At 36.4% G+C, this 18,294-nt stretch overlaps 1 protein-coding gene across 10 annotated transcripts in view; it reads left to right on the forward strand.

Moving 5' to 3' along the window:
• LOC126825396 (cleavage and polyadenylation specificity factor subunit 6) overlaps positions 1 to 18,294 on the forward strand; it is a 221,688-nt gene that overhangs the window by 133,237 nt on the left and 70,157 nt on the right. For 9 of the 10 annotated variants that reach the window (XM_056101834.1, XM_050555045.2, XM_050555043.2 and 6 more), the window contains exon 9: positions 5,006 to 5,080. The exons of the other annotated variant lie outside the window; for it this stretch is intronic. In XM_056101834.1, the coding sequence (XP_055957809.1) occupies positions 5,006 to 5,080 (75 nt within the window). The remainder of the gene's footprint in view (positions 1 to 5,005; positions 5,081 to 18,294) is intronic. 10 annotated transcript variants of the gene reach the window in all.

The following is an 18,294-nucleotide window of genomic DNA, read 5'->3' on the forward strand; positions in this document are numbered from 1 at the left end:
ATAACGTATTCTCGAAATAACCTCATTAGGTATGCAAAACTTGTTCTTGCTTGCTATTTTTATCTCAATACAGAGGAAAGGTTTCAAGACCCCCCCAAAAAAGTCATTTCCTTTCAATAGGGGAAATCCCAAGCTTTCTAACAGTATCCAACACGGAAGCTGAGTATTTCACATATGAAATGCCTATTGTTTTTAGATTTATATCAATAGTTTTAGCGGAATTAGGGCAAAATAAAAAAAGGGTGGGATCATTCAGAACCAAATTTTGTAGAAATAAAGAAGAATTTTGTGAAAAAAATGACTGGTATGTGTTCCTAGATAGTGTTACTCGCAGATAATCATAAAACCTCAAAAACGATTTTATTGTTAAAATTCACCAAATGAAGTGTGAACGACGGCCTTAATGAGTTGTTACTCTAGTCTTAATCACATTTTAATGTATTATAAATGTTTCATTACCGAAAAAAGTTAAAATATGCAACAACTCTTGTTGACTGCCCGGACGATTTAGCTGCTGTGGGCGTATGTTTCGTTGCCTGGCAACCTATCTTTGTTTTTAGTTTGGTATCTATCCATTTCTTGCAAAATGTGGGCGTATCCTGCCTGGCAGCCGCTCGTTATCGGATTTTGACAAAACTTGAAATAAAGGTTTATCCGATTTTAAAAAAAATGTTAGAATATAACACCGTTACTCAAAGATCTTGGGTTCCTTTCGATAGTCGCGCATGTCGGACAGTAACTTCCAGTATAATTATGGCTCCTGATTTTATGTGAAAAAATTGAGATTTTAGCCTGTGCAGCCTGTAGAGATCACAATTTTTATCCGATTTTGAAAAGTGTTTAAGTATATCATAGTTACACACTGGTGATGGGCGAGTTCAAATTTTGTAAAAATCGGACTGAAACTGCCCAACAAAATGGCCTTTCCTTGTACGCAAATAGTGTAAAAGTATTTAATACCAACGTTGTGGACCCTCTAGAGGTCACGGTTTTTATCCGATTTCAAAAACTTTTTACATATATCATCGTTACAACATAGGGTGGGTTGAGATCGAAATTCCGGTAAATCTAAACTGTTCAACAAAATGGCCATTTCTTGTACCCAAATCGTGTAAAAGTAAGCAATACAAAGGTTTTGGACCCTCTAGAGTTCACAATTTTTGTCCGACTTTGATGAAACTCAAAATGTAGGTTTATACCCCAAGGGGTCTGCCCTCACTCACACCTTGATTCCAGATTTTACAGGCTTGGCTGGCATATATTGTTTGAAGCCAATCCTTTCTCTGAATGCCACAGATGAGGGTTGTGTCGTGTAGCATAATTGTCCAAAACATGGTTAAAATGGTCCTAACGTGATGCAGTTTATCATGATTAATTTGACCTCTGTCATTATATCAGTAATTTTGTAGTTCCCAAAAAGATAGTCTCTCGACAAGTACATATTTGTTTTCAGCTGTGTTGTCGTGCTCATGAAAACATGTATGGCCCGTATTTGCTAAGTTATTGAATGTTCAAACTTAGTGTAGGTGTTTATTACGTCAATGCCTTGATGGAGTTTAAAAATGAGAATTCTCTGCTTAGGCTGAGCGGAGATCAGCAATTTGATTGATTTGTGGTTTGGGACACAATAACTTTAGTTCTAATTGAGTGAGAGTGATAAAACTTGATGTATAGTTTTATCACATCAATATCTTGACTAAGTTTGATAGTGAGCATTTTCTGCTCAGGGGTAAGCAGAGTGATAAGCAATTTGATTAGCCATCACACTTTGGAACACAATATATAGCACTCCTTCTAATTGAGCTAGAAAGTTCAATCTTTGAAACATGATAACTCTCCTTTTAATTGAGGTAGAATGTTCAAACTTGGTGTAGACGTTCGTTGGGTGAATTACTTGATGGAGTTCGATGATAAACATTGTCTGCTTACAGTAAACAGAGATAAGCAATCTGATTGGTTGATGCTTTGGGACATGATAACTTTAGTTCTAATTAAGTGAGAGTGATGAAACTTGGTGTATAGTTTCATTACATCACTACCTTGACTAAGTTCGATAATGAGCATTTTCTGCTTAGGTTAAGCAGAGCGATAAGCAATTTGATTGGCCAAGATTTTGGAACACAATAACTCGCCTTCTAATTGAGCTAGAATGTTCGGCGCTATTGCACTTTCGTACATCTACCAGTTCCCGTGGTCATAGGCACTTGAAATTTTCAGAGGATGTTAAGGGGGGCTAGCAATGACCACACACCAAATTTCAGCCAAATCGATAAATAACTTTTTATTTTACCGACCTTTTTATTTCTAACGAGAGAGAACTTCATCCGTTTGACGCCATTTGCTTTGTTTACTAATTAGACTGGAATAACAAGACACTAAGACGGAAACCGACTCGAATAACAAGACACTTAGACGGAAACCGACACACTGCACTAGCTGCCTAACACTGCAGTTCATAAAAATTAATATAATTTTCGTATACTTTAATTTTTGCGCGAAGCCACCATTTTCTATAAAATACTATTTGGTGTTGATCAGTGGATTGGCCTTTAGGTGTAAATATTGCCGTGACCTTGATTTTGACCTTGAGGCCAAACTTCCCATCCATATCGGGACCTTTGCGTTTATGCTTGCCGTGGCCTTATTTCTTACTGTATTATCAAAGTTAATGATCGAGGTGAAAGCAGAGATGACGTCCTTCAGAAAAGATAATTGGGTCAAAGTCGTAGGTCAAGGTCATGTTACAGAAAACTAAACTCAACTTTTCAAAGTCATTTTTGGGACATTTGACCTTGACTTACGACCTTGACCCCGTAACCATTTTCGAAGGCTATCACATTGGCTTGAATCATGAACGTTTAACTTGGTCCTGTCGCACACTGCTCGGTCAGAAAACAGTCAAACGCAGAGGGTCCGTGTCCGAAAGGAAGTCAATGGGCGTGGTCAATGTGAAAGGTCGTGGTGACCTCCACTAGTCACCGTTCACCATCCGTAACCTTGAGTCCAAACGTCCCATCCATCTCGGGCCCTTTGCGTTTATGCTTGCCGTGGCCTTATTTCTAACTGTATTATTAAAGTTAATGTTCGAGGTGAAAGCAGAGACGACGTCCTCCAGAAAAGATAATTGGGTCAAAGTCGTAGGTCAAGGTCATCTTACAGAAAACTAAACTCGGACTTTTCAAAGTCAGTTTTGGGACATTTGACCTTGACTTAAGACCTTGATCTCGTAACCATTTTCGAAGGCTATCACCTTGGCTCGAACCATCGACGTTTACTTTGGTCCTGTCGCACACTGTTCGGTCAGAAAAGGGTCAAACGCAAAGGGCCCGTGTCCGAAAGGAAGTCAATGGGCGTGGTCAATGTGAAAGGTCGTGGTGACCTCCACTAGTCACCTTTAATCATCCGTGACCTTGACTTTGACCTTGAGTCCAAACTTCCCATCCATCTCGGGCCCTTTTCGTTTATGCTTGCCGTGACCCTATTTCTTACTGTATTATCAAAGTTAATGCTTGAGGTGAAAGCAGAGACAACGTCCTTCAGAAAAGATAAATGGGTCAAAGTCGTAGGTCAAGGTCATGTTACAGAAAACTGAACTTAAACTTTTCAAAGTCAGTTTAGTTTTCTGTAACATGACCTTGACCTACGACTTTGACCCAATTATCTTTTCTGAATGACGCCGTCTCTGCTTTCACCTCGAACATTAACTTTGATAATACAGTAAGAAATAAGGTCACGGCACGCATAAACGCAAAGGGCCCGAGATGGATGGGAAGTTCGGACACTAGGTCAGGGTCAAGGTCACGGATGGTCAACGGTGACTAGTGGAGATCACCACGACCTTTCACATTGACCACGCCCATTGACTTCCTTTCGGACACGGGGCCCCTCTCCGTTTGACCCTTTTCTGACCGAGCAGTGTGTGACAGAACCAAGGTAAACGTCCATGATTCAAGCCAAGGTGATAGCCTTCGAAAACGGTTACGGGGTCAAGGTCGTAAGTCAAGGTCAAATGTCCCAAAAATGACTTTGAAAAGTTTGAGTTTAGTTTTCTGTAACATGACCTTGACCTACGACTTTGACCCAATTATCTTTTCTGAAGGACGTCGTCTCTGCTTTCACCTCGAACATTAACTTAGAAAATACAGTAAGAAATAAGGCCACGGCAATCATAAACGCAAAGGCCCTGATATGGATGGGAAGTTAAGACTCAAGGTCAAAATCATGGTCACGGCAATATTCACACCTAAAGGCCAATCCACTGATCAACACCAAATAGTATTTTATAGAACATGGTTTTATATTAATTTTTATGAACTGCAGAGATAGGCAGCTAGTGCAGTGTGTCGGTTTCCGTCTTAGTGTCTTGTTATTCGAGTCTAAATAGTAAACAAAGCAAATGGCGTCAAACAGATGAAGTTCTCTCTCGTTAGAAATTAAAAGGTCGGTAAAATAAAAAAGTTATTGATCGATTCGGCTGAAATTTGGTGTGTGGTCATTGCTAGTCCCCCTTAACATCCTCTAATAATTTCAAGTTCCTACGACCACGGGAACTGGTAGAGGTACGAAAGTGCAATAGCGCCGAATGTTCAAACTTGGTGTAGGTGTTTACTCTGGGTCGATGATGAGAATTTTCTGCTTAAGCTAAGGAGCAATAAGCAATTTGATTGGTCAAGACTTTGGAACATAACAACTCTGCTTTTAATTGAGGTAGAATGTTTAAACTTGATGTAGATGTTCATTAGATGAATGTCATGACTAAGTTCTATGATTCACATTTCGAGCTAAAGCTAAGCAATTTCATTTGTCGATGCTTTGGGACAAAATAACTTTGATTCTATCTGATCGAGAATGATGAAACTTAGTGTATAGTTGATAATCAGTTTGCTTGCTTGATGTTTTTGAAAAAAATAAATGTGTGATTAATTAATATGTGTCATCTATTTATTTTGGGATTTCAACGGGGGATATCAGCCTCACTGTTGGCTTGTTATATTTTCATTTGCAGCCCCATTTCATCCGAGAGGACCTCCTCCTGCTGCTGGTGTACCACCACCAGGTGTCAGACCACCAGGTGTACCAAGTAATAAAATTTCTTTATATTTTTTTAGAAGTTATAAATAATTTGTAGATTTCAGCCAATCAAATCGATAGAATGGGGGTATATTTGACATGCTCTGGCTAAAGGATCACATGGCATCATATTTCAATACTGTGTATAAAAGTGCTGCTGGACGAAAATTGACATTTCCATACTACTACATAGTATAAAGACAATTGTTTTTATACTGTTTTGGTACAGTATATCAAGGTTGTGGACCCTATAGAGGTCACAATTTTTATCCGATTTTGTTAAAACTTGAAATGTAAGTTTATAACCCAAAGATCTCGGTTCCTTTCGATATTGCGCATATCGAAATATAATTTCCTGAATTATGGCCCTTGATTGTAGGAAAAGTCACTTTCTTTTTAGTTTGTTCTCTATCCATCTCTCGAAAATGTGGGCGTATCCTGCCTGGCTGCCGCTGGTTATAAATATTATTATTATTATTTAACTCTTTTTAGGACAAAGTACATATTCTACGGAATTATACTCTATACTGTCTGAAAGGTATTAACTGGGAATAAATAATGAATAAATAAAACTTTAGAAAAGTTATCAGGAAGTGACGTCATAGACGAAAATAGACAAATGTGAGACATTAAAGGAAACTTTTTTGTTTTTCAACCAATTTGAATGCGGTTTTCACCAATTTGTAGCTGTTTGTATTTTTCAACTGTTACTTTCAGTCATTGTGGCTGCTACGACACCTGCATATGGCCTAATTTTAAGCTTAAAATTGAAAAGAGTGCAAATTTTTATTTTTGAAGATTTCGACTTGAAACTTTCAGAATACATTACAAATGGGTGGATTAAGCCAAAATTAACACAAAAATTCTAATTATCTCCCCTTTGAAGATGAAGTCAGATTTTCAACTTCCTAAATTTTGACTTGTTTAATAAAAATATTTGTCGATACGAGTCATTGATCAACTTTTTATACGCCCACATTGAAATGTGGTCGTATACTTTTGTCACCCCTGTCGGTCCTTCCGTCAGTCCGGCGTCCACAAACAATTGCTTGTGTAAGCTCTAGAGGCTAAAGTTGAAATCCGATTGATTTTAAATTTATACACAGTGTTTAAGGTCTTGAGACGAAGAAGCTTAATGATTTTCAGCAATTTCCGATAATTACTGCCAGAGTTATGGTCCTTGATCACTTTGAAAAATCTTGTGGACCTTAAATTTATACACACTGTTTGAGGTCATGAGACGAAAAAGCCTATTGATTTTCAACGATTTCCGATAATTACTGCCAGAGTTATGGCCCTTGATCACTTCAAAAAATCTTGTGGACGCTCTAGAGGCTAAAGTTAATATCTGATTGATACACAGTGTTTAAGGTCGTGAGACGAAGAAGCCTATTGTTTTTTTTTAGCGATTTCCGATAATTACTTCCAGAGTTATGGCCCTTGATCACTTCAAAAAGTTTTGCGGACACTCTAGAGGCTAAAGTTAATATCCGATTGACTTCAGATTGATACACAGAGTTTAAGGTCTTGAGACGAACAAGTTTATTGATTTTCAATGAATTTTGATAACTTGAACAGCTAATTTATACACAGTGTTTCAGGTCATGAGACGAAGAAGCCTATTGATTTTCAGCGATTTCCGATAATTACTGCCAGAGTTATGGCTAAAGTTAATATCTGATTGACTTTAAATTTATACACAGTGTTTAAGGGCATGAGACGAAAAAAAACTATTGATTTTCAGCGATTTCCGATAATTACTGCCAGAGTTATGACCCTTGATTTTTGTGGACGCTCTAGAGGCTAAAGTTAATATCGGATTGACTTTAAGTTGATACAAAGTGTTTAAGGTCATGAAACGAAGTCTAAAGATTTCCGATTATTACTGCCAAACTTATGACCCTTGATCACTTTGAAAAATCTTGTGACACTCTAGAGGCTAAAGTTATCATCCGATTGACTTCAGATTGATACACAGAGTTTAAGGTCTTGAGACGAACAAGTATATTGATTTTCAATGAATTTTGATAACTTGAACAGCTAAATCCATGATATTAAATGTTTCGTATACTAAACGTTAGCATAGGGCAGAACTTTAAATAAAAAAACAAATTCTAATGATTTTCTGATAATTACTTAATGAGTTGTTACTCTTAAGCAGATTTTAGTGTTTTATAAATGTTTCATTACCGAAAAAAATAAAAATATGTGATAACTCTTGTTGACTGCTCGGACGATTTAGCTGCTGTGGGCGTATGTTTCGTTGCCTGGCAACCTATCGTTAGAGTAATCTCTTAAAGGAGCTAAGTCGCTAATATTTGGTACCTAGAAATTGACACAAATGGGTCGCAACGCATACATTAATGTAATATGAATATATATAAATTGATTTCCATTCAATCGTTTCTGTTTTTACTGTAATTTCTAATCAGTTAGGTTCGGCGAAATATGCCAGTATTCTCAATCGAATTTAAAAAAATAGCGTCTGGTTTTCCCAGTCTACGCCGATAGTATTTATTGGGCATGCTCTCCAGATAAGAATATAGCGTCACCGTTTGACATGACATGTGGAATATGCCTAGCCTCGTTTTTCGAGTCCTTTATTACAAATAGCGCTGAAAGGCATTATGGTACACAATTCGTGTACCAAATGTAAAGTGTTTATTATGTCAATATCACCATTACACCATGAAATTACCCGACAAAATGTCCGCTCTTTGTACGCAAATTGTGTAAAAGTATGCAATACGAGGTTGTGGACCCTCTAGAGGTCACAATTTTCATCTGATTATGATGAAACTTAAAACATATCTTTATATCCCAAAGATCTCCGTCCCTTTTGATATTTGCGCATTTCAGACCATAACTTTCTGGATTATAGCCCCTGATTGTAGAAAAAATCATTTTTGTTTTTAGCTTGTTCTCTATCCATCTCTTGCAAAATATGGGCATATTCTGCCTGGCAGCCGCTGGTTTCTTTGTGTGTGTTTTGTCTACAGGCTGCAATTCTTAATGGATTGTCTTGAAAACTTTTCAAAATTATTCCTTAAACCCAAGGATGACTGTTACTGATATTTGTTTCATGATCTACCCCCCGGGGCACAGCAGCACTTGATTTTTGTGTTATCATCAACAGGCTGCAATTCTGAACTTCCAAAGGATGGCGACTATTGATTTTGGTGCATGCCTTTCCCCCAGGGGCAGTGTCACATTCCAGGGTGATCAATTCAGAATTGCGGCCCCTAGCCGATAAACATAAAAAATGGGCGTCGGGCATGCACCAAAAATAATAGCGGTCATCCTAAAGATATAAGGAATAAGTATGAAAAGTTTTCAAGATGATTAAAACACAGACACACAAAGAAAAAAATAGGTGTTTCTCTGCCTCTGGGGGTTTGTCATGCACCAAAAACAATAGCGATCATTCTTAGGGTATAAGGAATAAGAATGCACAGCTTCAAGACAATCTATTAAGAATTGTGGCTTGTAGGCGACAAACTGCCATACAAAATTTGAGCATGGCTCTCTGCCACTGGGGATTGGGCATGCACCAAAAACGACAGGGTACAGCCTACTGTACTTCAACTTTCTAAGCAGACAAAAGAAGTTTTCACCTGTTTTTAAAGGTAAACTAAATTGAAATGATACTCCCTTGATTCCAAAGGAGTCTTTATTCTTATTCAATGTTAAATAAAATTAGTGAAACGAAAAAACATATTGAATTTGAGCAATTTCCATTTATTACGTCTAGAGTTATGGCCCTTGTTTCACTTTATTGGACCTTGTGAACGTTATCATCTGATCTTTGTGAATTTTATATGTATTATTTAGATTAGTGAAACAAAGAATCCTATTGAATTTCAACAGTTTCCGTTTATTACTTCTAGAGTTATGGCCCTTGTTTAACTTTGTTGCACCTTGTGAATGCTCTAACGTCTAAAGTTATCTGCCGATCTGTATGAAATTTATATGTGTCATTTAAATTAGTGAAAATAAAAATTTCCGTTTTTTACGTCTAGAGTTATGGCCTTGTTGAACCTTGTGAATGCTCTAACACCAAAAACTATCATCCAATCTTTGTGAAATTTATATGCATTATTTGAATTTGTGAAACAAACAAGCCTATCGAATCTCAGCAATTTCCGTTAATTATGTCTAGAGTTATGGCCCTTGTTTCACCTTGAACCTTGTGAACACTGTAATGCCAAAAGTTATCAGCTGATCTGTATGAAATTTATATGCATCATTTAGATTAGTGAAACCAAGAAGCCTATTGAATTTCAGCAATTTAAAATAATTACTTCTCAAGTTATACCCCTTGTTTCACTTTGTTCAACCTTGTTAATGCTCGATTGGTGAAAGTTATCATCAGATATGTATGAAATTTATATTCATCATTTAAATTTGTGAAACAGAGGTCTATTGAATTTCAGCAATTTCCGTAAATTATTTCTAGAATTATGGCCCTTGTTTTACTTTGTGAACCTTGTGAACCTTCGAATGACAAAAGTTATCATCCAATCTGTATGAAATTTATATTTTCTGTAAATGACTTCCAGAGTTAGGCCCTTTTTTCAGTTTGTAGAACCTTGTGAAGCCTCAAACGACAAAAATTATAATCTGATCTATTTGAAATTGTATTGTAAATGCCCCCAATTACATAAGAGAGAATAAATATGCAACAACCCTTGTCGACGGCTCGGACGCTTTAGCTGCTGTAGCCGTATGTTTGTTGCCTGGTAACCTATCTTTTTGTTTATCGTATACAGGCCGCAATCAGTGTTTAAAATGGTAGAGGCCATTCATGACAGTTTTAGGTCCTAACATTAAGGGGGGGTTGGATGGCTGAATGGTTAGCAAGCGCGCGCTGTATCATAAAGTCTGTCATTGAGTCGACTGGCGTGGTTTCGAATCCCCTGGTGGTACGTGACAAGGAGTAGGGTCGCCTGTCTAACCTCTTGGGTTTTCTCCGGGTCCTCCGGTTTCCTCCCACTGCTAAAGACCCCTATGCGCAAGCGAATTATTGGAATAAAATTAAATCATATGTTAGTCCCGAAATGACCTAGTTTGTGTCGAGTGGACGTTAAACCCCATTTCTCTCTCCCTCTCCTAACATTAACTTATGGGTCCCATAAATATTAACAAAACACGCGTACACTAGTGCTCTTACAACTAGTCGGATAGCCGTAAACGGTTAGAACTGGACGGTTAAACGGTTCGAAGATGTCCCCCATTACATAGAGCAGTGTCTGATTATATTCCTCTTTATACCAAAACTTGCTCGTGGTCATTTTGTATTTGATGTTTGAAAATCTTAGAATGTTACAGTCGTCCTAAGATGTCGACTGCTAAAAAATAATACTATTAATAGCACTCGTCGTAGTCATACGGCAAAGTCAACGGACCTTGTTCTGACTTTAGCTGTTGTTAATCCAATCTAAATACTGCTCGGCACAATCTGATTAAAACACAGATCCAATTTTGTTTCGTTTTTATAGTTCAAAGTTTTGATTTTACTTGTCTTTACTCAGTCCTCGAAATTAAGAATTTTCTACCACGGCACAAAAAAATCATTTTTTGTATATCAAAATCACTACTTTTCTGAACTTTTCAAGATGGATAAAAAAAACTTATTATACACATGATAACAAAACTAATATAAGTGGTATTACATATACCATTGTAGTTATTTACTGTAGTTTTACAATAATGAAAATTCTGCAAATTAATTTACTAGAAACGAAAACAACTGTTCAAAAAGCCTTTCATAGTCTTTTTATCATAGTCCTACACATAATTGATGCATCCATTCAAGATTAAACTTAAACTGAATCAGATTCTGAATCTGATGTAGAACTAACAGATATTTCGGCTACATCCACATTATTTATATCTGTATACATGGCTCGAAATGTTCGCTTGTCTACTTGTCGCCGACAGGCGATTTTTTCGTCTGACAGGTAGAAAATAAAACTACCTGTCGCTTACGACAGGTGGACTAAATTTTACTTGATGTTCAGTAAATTGACCACAATACTCACGTCCACGTCACATACATTTAATTATTTGTTTCTAAATGCAAGAATTAAGCACGGAAATACCGCGAAGAGCCGCCATTTGCACTGTTTACATTTTGCTCTGTCGTCGGCTACAGTTACTCACACAGTTTGGAAGTAGACAATTTTATATCCATGAATTTCACACCATCTACGCTTGTTTTCATCTGCTTGACACTAGTTTATAGCATTATGGAGTATTATATCTAAATAAATTAAAACGCACCCCCAAGTCACCTGAAATAATTCTACCGTAACGACACCACAGTAAATATAGTAGTGGTTGGAATGGAAATGCACACGGCTCGTTGCTTGGTGTATTTAATCATTTAAAAAGTTTTAAACAATTTCCATAAATAAAGGCTATGAATAATTTATAAGACAATTTGACCAAATCAAAAAATCAGGTCGGAAAAATATTTCATATATAAATATGTGAGAAAGGAATTCCAGGTGGCGTTATCTGTCCTTCGCACGCGGTAGATGTAAATACGGTGCCATGCACAGGTGTGATTTGTTTTTTGATATTCAATTTATTACGGATATTTTAAAATCTGATTTCTACAACTCAACGGTGAAGTATTCGATTTAGTACGGAAGTGTGGTACCATGATACTTTGCGGAATTCACGTGGATACGGATGACAGAATTGTGCGAATCTTCGAGTCGCTGAGCCAAAGCAGATTCGCCGACTTTCAAGAACTTTTAGGTAATCCGATGTCGAAGAAATAAAAAGGTTTCATATTACGATATTTATATAGAGCAATGTACGTCAAAGACCTAACCACGTGCGTGCGTACCTACATGTATGGATATGTGTGATGTGATAAGTCTTTGAGTTTGATAATTGAGAGTGACAGGCTATTTACTGAAGCGACAGGTATGAAAAAAGGGTACCTGTCGCTACCTACACTTAGCTTTTTTTAAACATTTCGAGGCCTGGCATAATCATTGCCACTTTCACTATCAGTCAGTGGGGGATCAGTGTCATTAGAGTCTGATGGCAAAAATAAACAATTCCTCTTTCTACATGTAGCACTATCTGAAGATACTGTCAATTTACGTTTTAGTTTATACCCCCATCGCCATCAGGATTTGTTTGGAGAAAGTGTTCGACGGCTTTATTGTACAGCTCTTCACAATTATTGAAACTGACACCAAAACTGCTAATTATTAACATATCTTCAATTGTCTGATTTTTTAAAGATTGTCTGTCTTTTGTTAAACATTTTACAAATTTGCTGAATACTCTCTCAACCTCAGCACTACTTATCGGTATAACTATTGCAATTTCTGCTAAATGAAAAAAAATATCAATAGCTAAATCAAGTCTTGACTGAAAAAGTTGCGGCCAAACATTGTGACTTCATGAATTTTTTTTAAATGTTCTAACATGGAGATGCACCGTATCAAATTCATGTTGTATTTTCAAAGTGTCACAGCCATTTGCCGCTAACACTGGTGAAATATGTTCAGTTAATAGTTGAATTGATTGGTTAATATCTGCTTTATCCTTAAATTGGTACCCCTTCGTGTCCAAAAGATTGGCTACAGCCGAATAAATAGGGTTATCAGTAAAATTGGAAAGTGTCACAGCCATTTGCCGCTAACACTGGTGAAAAATGTTCAGTTAATAGTTGAATTGATTGCTTAATATCTGCTTTATCCTTAAAGACCACGTAAGATCAAAAATCTAAATTGCATGTATGTATAGACCATGGTTACTATATCAACTTTACGGCAAGTTCACACCAATCTGATTAAAATTAAGTCCGAGCTGTTAACGTTAAGTATCCGACACGCCAAAACGCTTTTCGATTTTTCAATTACGACCTTAATCCGGTTGATTGGCTGGTGACGTCACAGGCACTACACATAGGATATACATTATCTATACAATATCTCACTGTCTGTACAATATAGCACTATCAATACACACGGCAACTGGACAAGCGTCTATTGACGGTCCAATTACCACGTGACTGGCCTAATCATAATCACCGAATTATCGTCTTTCATTGGTATAGATTAGACATTTGTGATTGGAATATTTTAGAGTGAATTTAAAATGCCGTATCATGCCGTAGATCAATTTAAGCTGCCTTTGTTTCACTAGGCCACGTGTCAAATGAAGATGACTCAAGAAATTAGCGCATTTACCGGTAATTTGGATAACCCTGTAATACTTGATATCCCAAACTTAAGTACAGAAATACAAATGGTGCCAGTCATTTGTCAATATATTCATTATTAGCTATATATAATAATAATAACCATTTCTATACATAAAGAACAACTACAGTGAATATGGAAATTTCTGATGACTATGCATAACATGTACAATAGATCGCACTCATTTCTCTGCCAATCAACGCTTGGTATCTTATTATCATGTACTGTTCCATGTACTACGGGTGTAGTAAATGAGGTTAAACTTCACCGCGAAAATTGCACAGGATCATTCGTGGAGTTCCTGGTGCCATTTGGTGAGTGATTAAACTGTCAATGCAATTGTAAGATACTTTTATTATAAAGAATAACCGATGTTAAACATTATAACCTGATGTTAAACATTATAACATAATCGTATCAAAAACGTTAATCCATCCATCAATTAAATGTTGTTTAAACGCCAATCAACAAATAATACGTGCCTACTTGATTACAAAAACACCGGTGAGCAATAATTATTGGGTATATAGTAATTTTAAACAACTTATTAGTAAAACTCAATTATTTTATACAATTAATGTGTGTGTATATATGATTCTACCATTAGTTCGTTCGTGAGGTAATACGCACACGTTCCACTTAGAGTGATGTCTTTCATCTGGCTGGCGTAAAAAAAGATAATTACCTAATCAACATTCTTAATCCCACTAACACTCACTGCTAACACCAACGTGTAAATTAATTTATGACCCATGCCTGTATAACTTTTATAGTCGGATTGATTAATTAGTGACATATATTAACGACACTATACTTTATGTGGAAAAGCGAAATACTCGCAGTAAAAACCACATAGCTGAATCCGTATATTATTTACATATTAAAAGTATTCGTCCAAAAAGTTCCATATTGTAAAAAAATTTAAAAGTTGTAGGCACTCTAAATTGGATCTTAAATTAAAATGAATTACAAAACAAATTATTCCGTAGTCAATTGTTTTATTTAATTAGGGGGATTAAGGAATCCTTCAGGCAATAAAGAAAGCACACGCCGGCTGTATATAGGTAATTAAGGAATAAACATTCCGAATATGCATTCGGTCACTGTGACGTCACTGGCGTCTGAGGGGATTAAGAGTGTTTTCGAATATTGGCAAAGTTGTTTTTACGAAAGGTCTATTTTTACGACTTTGAGTGAAGATAACTGAATTAATTTCAACCAGATTGGCGTGAACTTGCCGTAAAGTGGATATAGTAACCATTGGCTACACATATCTCAAAGTTTCCAGGCCCATCTTATGTGCACTTTAAATTGGTACCCCTTCATGTCCAAAAGATTGGCTACAGCCGAATAAATAGGGTTATCAGTAAAATTGGAAATCTCTGTTTTATGTTAACACATAAATTTTCAAGAATAGGTTCTAAATTTCTTACGACCAATGACAGAGCTTCCTCAAAGTAGTTGTCATAGCATACCCATGGAATGACTTTTTGTTAGAATCCCCGACTGAGTGCACAGCAAAAATGGGATTCCCACGAGTTGCCTCCAGTTAAAAGTTGATCTGGAATGTCTTCCTTTAAGAAAGACCAGCATAACTTGGCTAACGTGGGGAAGTACTCTTCCATGTACAAGGCATCTGAACCTTTTTCATGGACCAAGTCCTTTAACTTTTCTAGTGTTTGAATGAGTGCTTTCATCGATGTGACTGCTTCAGGCACAAGCAATTCTTGCTTTTGTAAAATATTTGAAAACGGTGTCATATATGAAAGAATATCTTTCCGGGCACAAAGAAAAATCAAAGTAGATAGTTTTGATGAATTTTTTAACAACCCCTGAAGCTTTGGACGAGAATCTTTTATAGTTTTGTTGTGTGGCGAATGGATTTGTTGATTACAAAAGGCAATAAAAATAGGAAGGTTTTTAATAAAACTGTCGGAGGAATCCACTCGATGAGACACCCACCTAGTTTCATTAGGTCTTTTATATTTATATAGTTTTTGATTTATGAACGATGCCTGTCTTTTCAGTAACCTGAACTTCAAATTAGCACGTTTGAAGAAATAATAAACGCTGTCTAGCAGTTCCTGACATTCAGAATTAAGTTGCGATCCCTTGAAACTGTCCTTTATTCCTAGTTCGTTTTTATGATTCGCACACCATCCTTGTATAAGATGATCACCTATATCATTTTTTTCCATTTCAAAAAGTTTATTGTTCACAGCAGCTCCATCGCTACCATTGCCTATCTGTCATTCACTTCTATTGAAGATAAATGCCATACGAGTGTCAAAAAGAGTGGAGGAAGTAAGTTATGTGTATCCATACGTGCGAAAAGTTCGTGAAATGAATTTAAAATTTATTGTTTGTTTGGCATATTGTTGTTACAACGCTAAAACAGATCTATTTTATGTAATTTTGGTTTGAAAGAATAGCAAGAAAATAAATATTATGAATTTTTACGCTCTGTTACATAGGGCGTAGTAATTATAAACAAAGGATGTGAATCGGTCCAGGTCCTTCATATGTAACAAACGATATACAGTTAAAAATACAAATGACGAGAATGGTAACATTGTTCATGCATTAGCCAGAGTAACTAGGCAACAGTCCGTGCACTCTATGTCTATTTTAGTTTATAATCGTTGAAAATAACACCACTGTAACGGCAAACCATGTATATGCCTACAGCACATGGGTTAAAAGTGTACTGTTATTCGATAATTACAATATTATATTTGTCAGACGTTCGTCAAAATGATAAACAAATATGACGTTATTGCACGGTCAGACGACATCCTCCTGGTACTATTCTTTAACCGGTACATTTAGTCATTATTAGGATCATAAGATCTACCACGGCATAAAAATATGAATTATGCCGTGGCTGACGGGGGTTGCGTTGGCTTTTACCACGGTTTTGCCGTTTGCCGTCGTTAATTTCGAGCGCTGTTTACTACACTTGGATCTGGAAGCATTGTTATTTAACTCGTGCTCTGCTTGAAATGAGGGGTCAGCCAATCAAATGGTCTGTCGAATCGAGCGTTTAACCTTTTTTGCGCGGAACTGTGGGTAGACATTAGCGGCAATAAAAATTAAAACAAAGCAAAAGTAGATAAAAAAAATACATTGCAGTCGCTAATTGGTTAATCGAATGACCGACGTAATTGGGTCAAATGTTGCTTGCTTGGTACCTGACGTCATAGAACGTGAACTCCCACTATCACTTGTAGTGTAGGCCATTGAAAGTATAAAAAACGAAACATATAGATCTATATTCTCGGTATTTCTAAATATATTCTACCTTGTTTATTATTTACTTAAAAATGTAACCACCATTCAAAATATAATCATAAAGGCTAGAAAATGACATTATACTAGATTTGTTACGACATTCAACACGTTTCATATCTCATAATTTCTCGCAAGAATTCTACTTTGATTTTTAGTTGAATTAACCAATCATAAAATTTCTACTTGCAAGCGAGCAATTATTTCTTTATTGTCCAATCATTAGACGCCTCCCAATTTACTTTATTCTTAGTAACATTATGTAATCGTAATATTATCGCCATCTGTCACATACGAAGGGAAACAGAGTATTGTTTTGTATATTATCGTAGATATACATTGAATTAAATGTTTCAAATGAACCAAATTAACCAGGTAAACAAATAACTACGGCCTTAAATAGTTTAAATTTTCATTAAAGAATTGTAAGTTTTCATTAAAGAATTGTACATGTCTATGAAAAAATTCCTGAAATTTGGGACAGGGCCCTGTTTCTCGAAAATCTTAACTGAAGATAAAATCCAAATTTTAGTAGATACTTCAATTTTGATTGGCAAAGTAATAAAATCAATCTTAATATTATCCAATCAAATTACTAAAATTTGGATTTCATCTTAGTTAAAATTTCGTGAAACAGGCCTCAGGTTTTCAAAGTTAAAATATGTATTCAATATTGATTGACTGTTCACATTACAATTTTAACTTTTGAAGGAGTTAATGTTTATACTTCGTGTATAGAAAGAAAAAATCATTGAATTTATATTTTCTGTAATAATAAATATTCACTTGTAATAATTTTAGTGATTATATGTAGGTCTACTTTATAGTACTGACATTTACTGTCCGGTAGCAACAATCATTTAATTTATTTCATTCATCATGATGTGTGGAACTGTTAAATGAAAGACTGTGACCTCTTTAAACATGAAAGTAAACTATCAGTTTCAAAGGAGAATTTGATAAACAAAATATCCATTACAAAAACAGTCGGCTCACAGGACCGACTCACCATCTTCAAAATAAAAAGGTGTCAGCCCGTCCAGTTATTTATCAGCGACAGACCGACCTAAATTTTAAGCACTGGCCGCAATTGTGAATGGATCAGCTTGGAACTTGGCTGATGTATTCCTTACAGCCTAAGGGTGGCAACTATTGATTTTGGTGCATGTTCCGACCCCCAGGGGCAGAGCCATGGCCAATTTATGTGGTTAGCGCCCGTCAGCCACAATTCTGAATGTATTATCTTGGAACTTGTTATACTTTTTCCTTATACCCTAAGGAAGGCAACTATTGATTTTGGTGCATGATTCCGCCCCCCCCTTCCCCCGACCCCACCTTTGGGCGGTGCCACACCCACTTTTTGTTAATATTCTGTCTGTAAATAATATATAGGCTGCAATTATTAACAGATTTGGATCCAATTCGGAATGATCCATCATAGGGTTGTACCTATTTATATTGGTCCCAAGACCTAGTGCCATAGCCACACCCTGTTTTTGTGTTTTTGTCTTCTGCCTTTCAAAGAAAACAGGGGACTATTAAAATGGGTTCGTCCATCTGTCTGTCCGTCAAACTTTTTGGGACACAATAACTCTCCTTCTAATTGAGCTAGAATGTTCAGACTTGGTGTAGGTGTTTATTAGGTCAATGCCTTGATGGAGTTCGAAGATGAGCATTTTCTGCTTAGGGTAAGCCGAGATAAGCAGTT

The sequence above is a fragment of the Patella vulgata genome, chromosome 6 (assembly GCF_932274485.2).
Source record: "Patella vulgata chromosome 6, xgPatVulg1.2, whole genome shotgun sequence".
Lineage (NCBI taxonomy): Eukaryota > Metazoa > Mollusca > Gastropoda > Patellidae > Patella > Patella vulgata.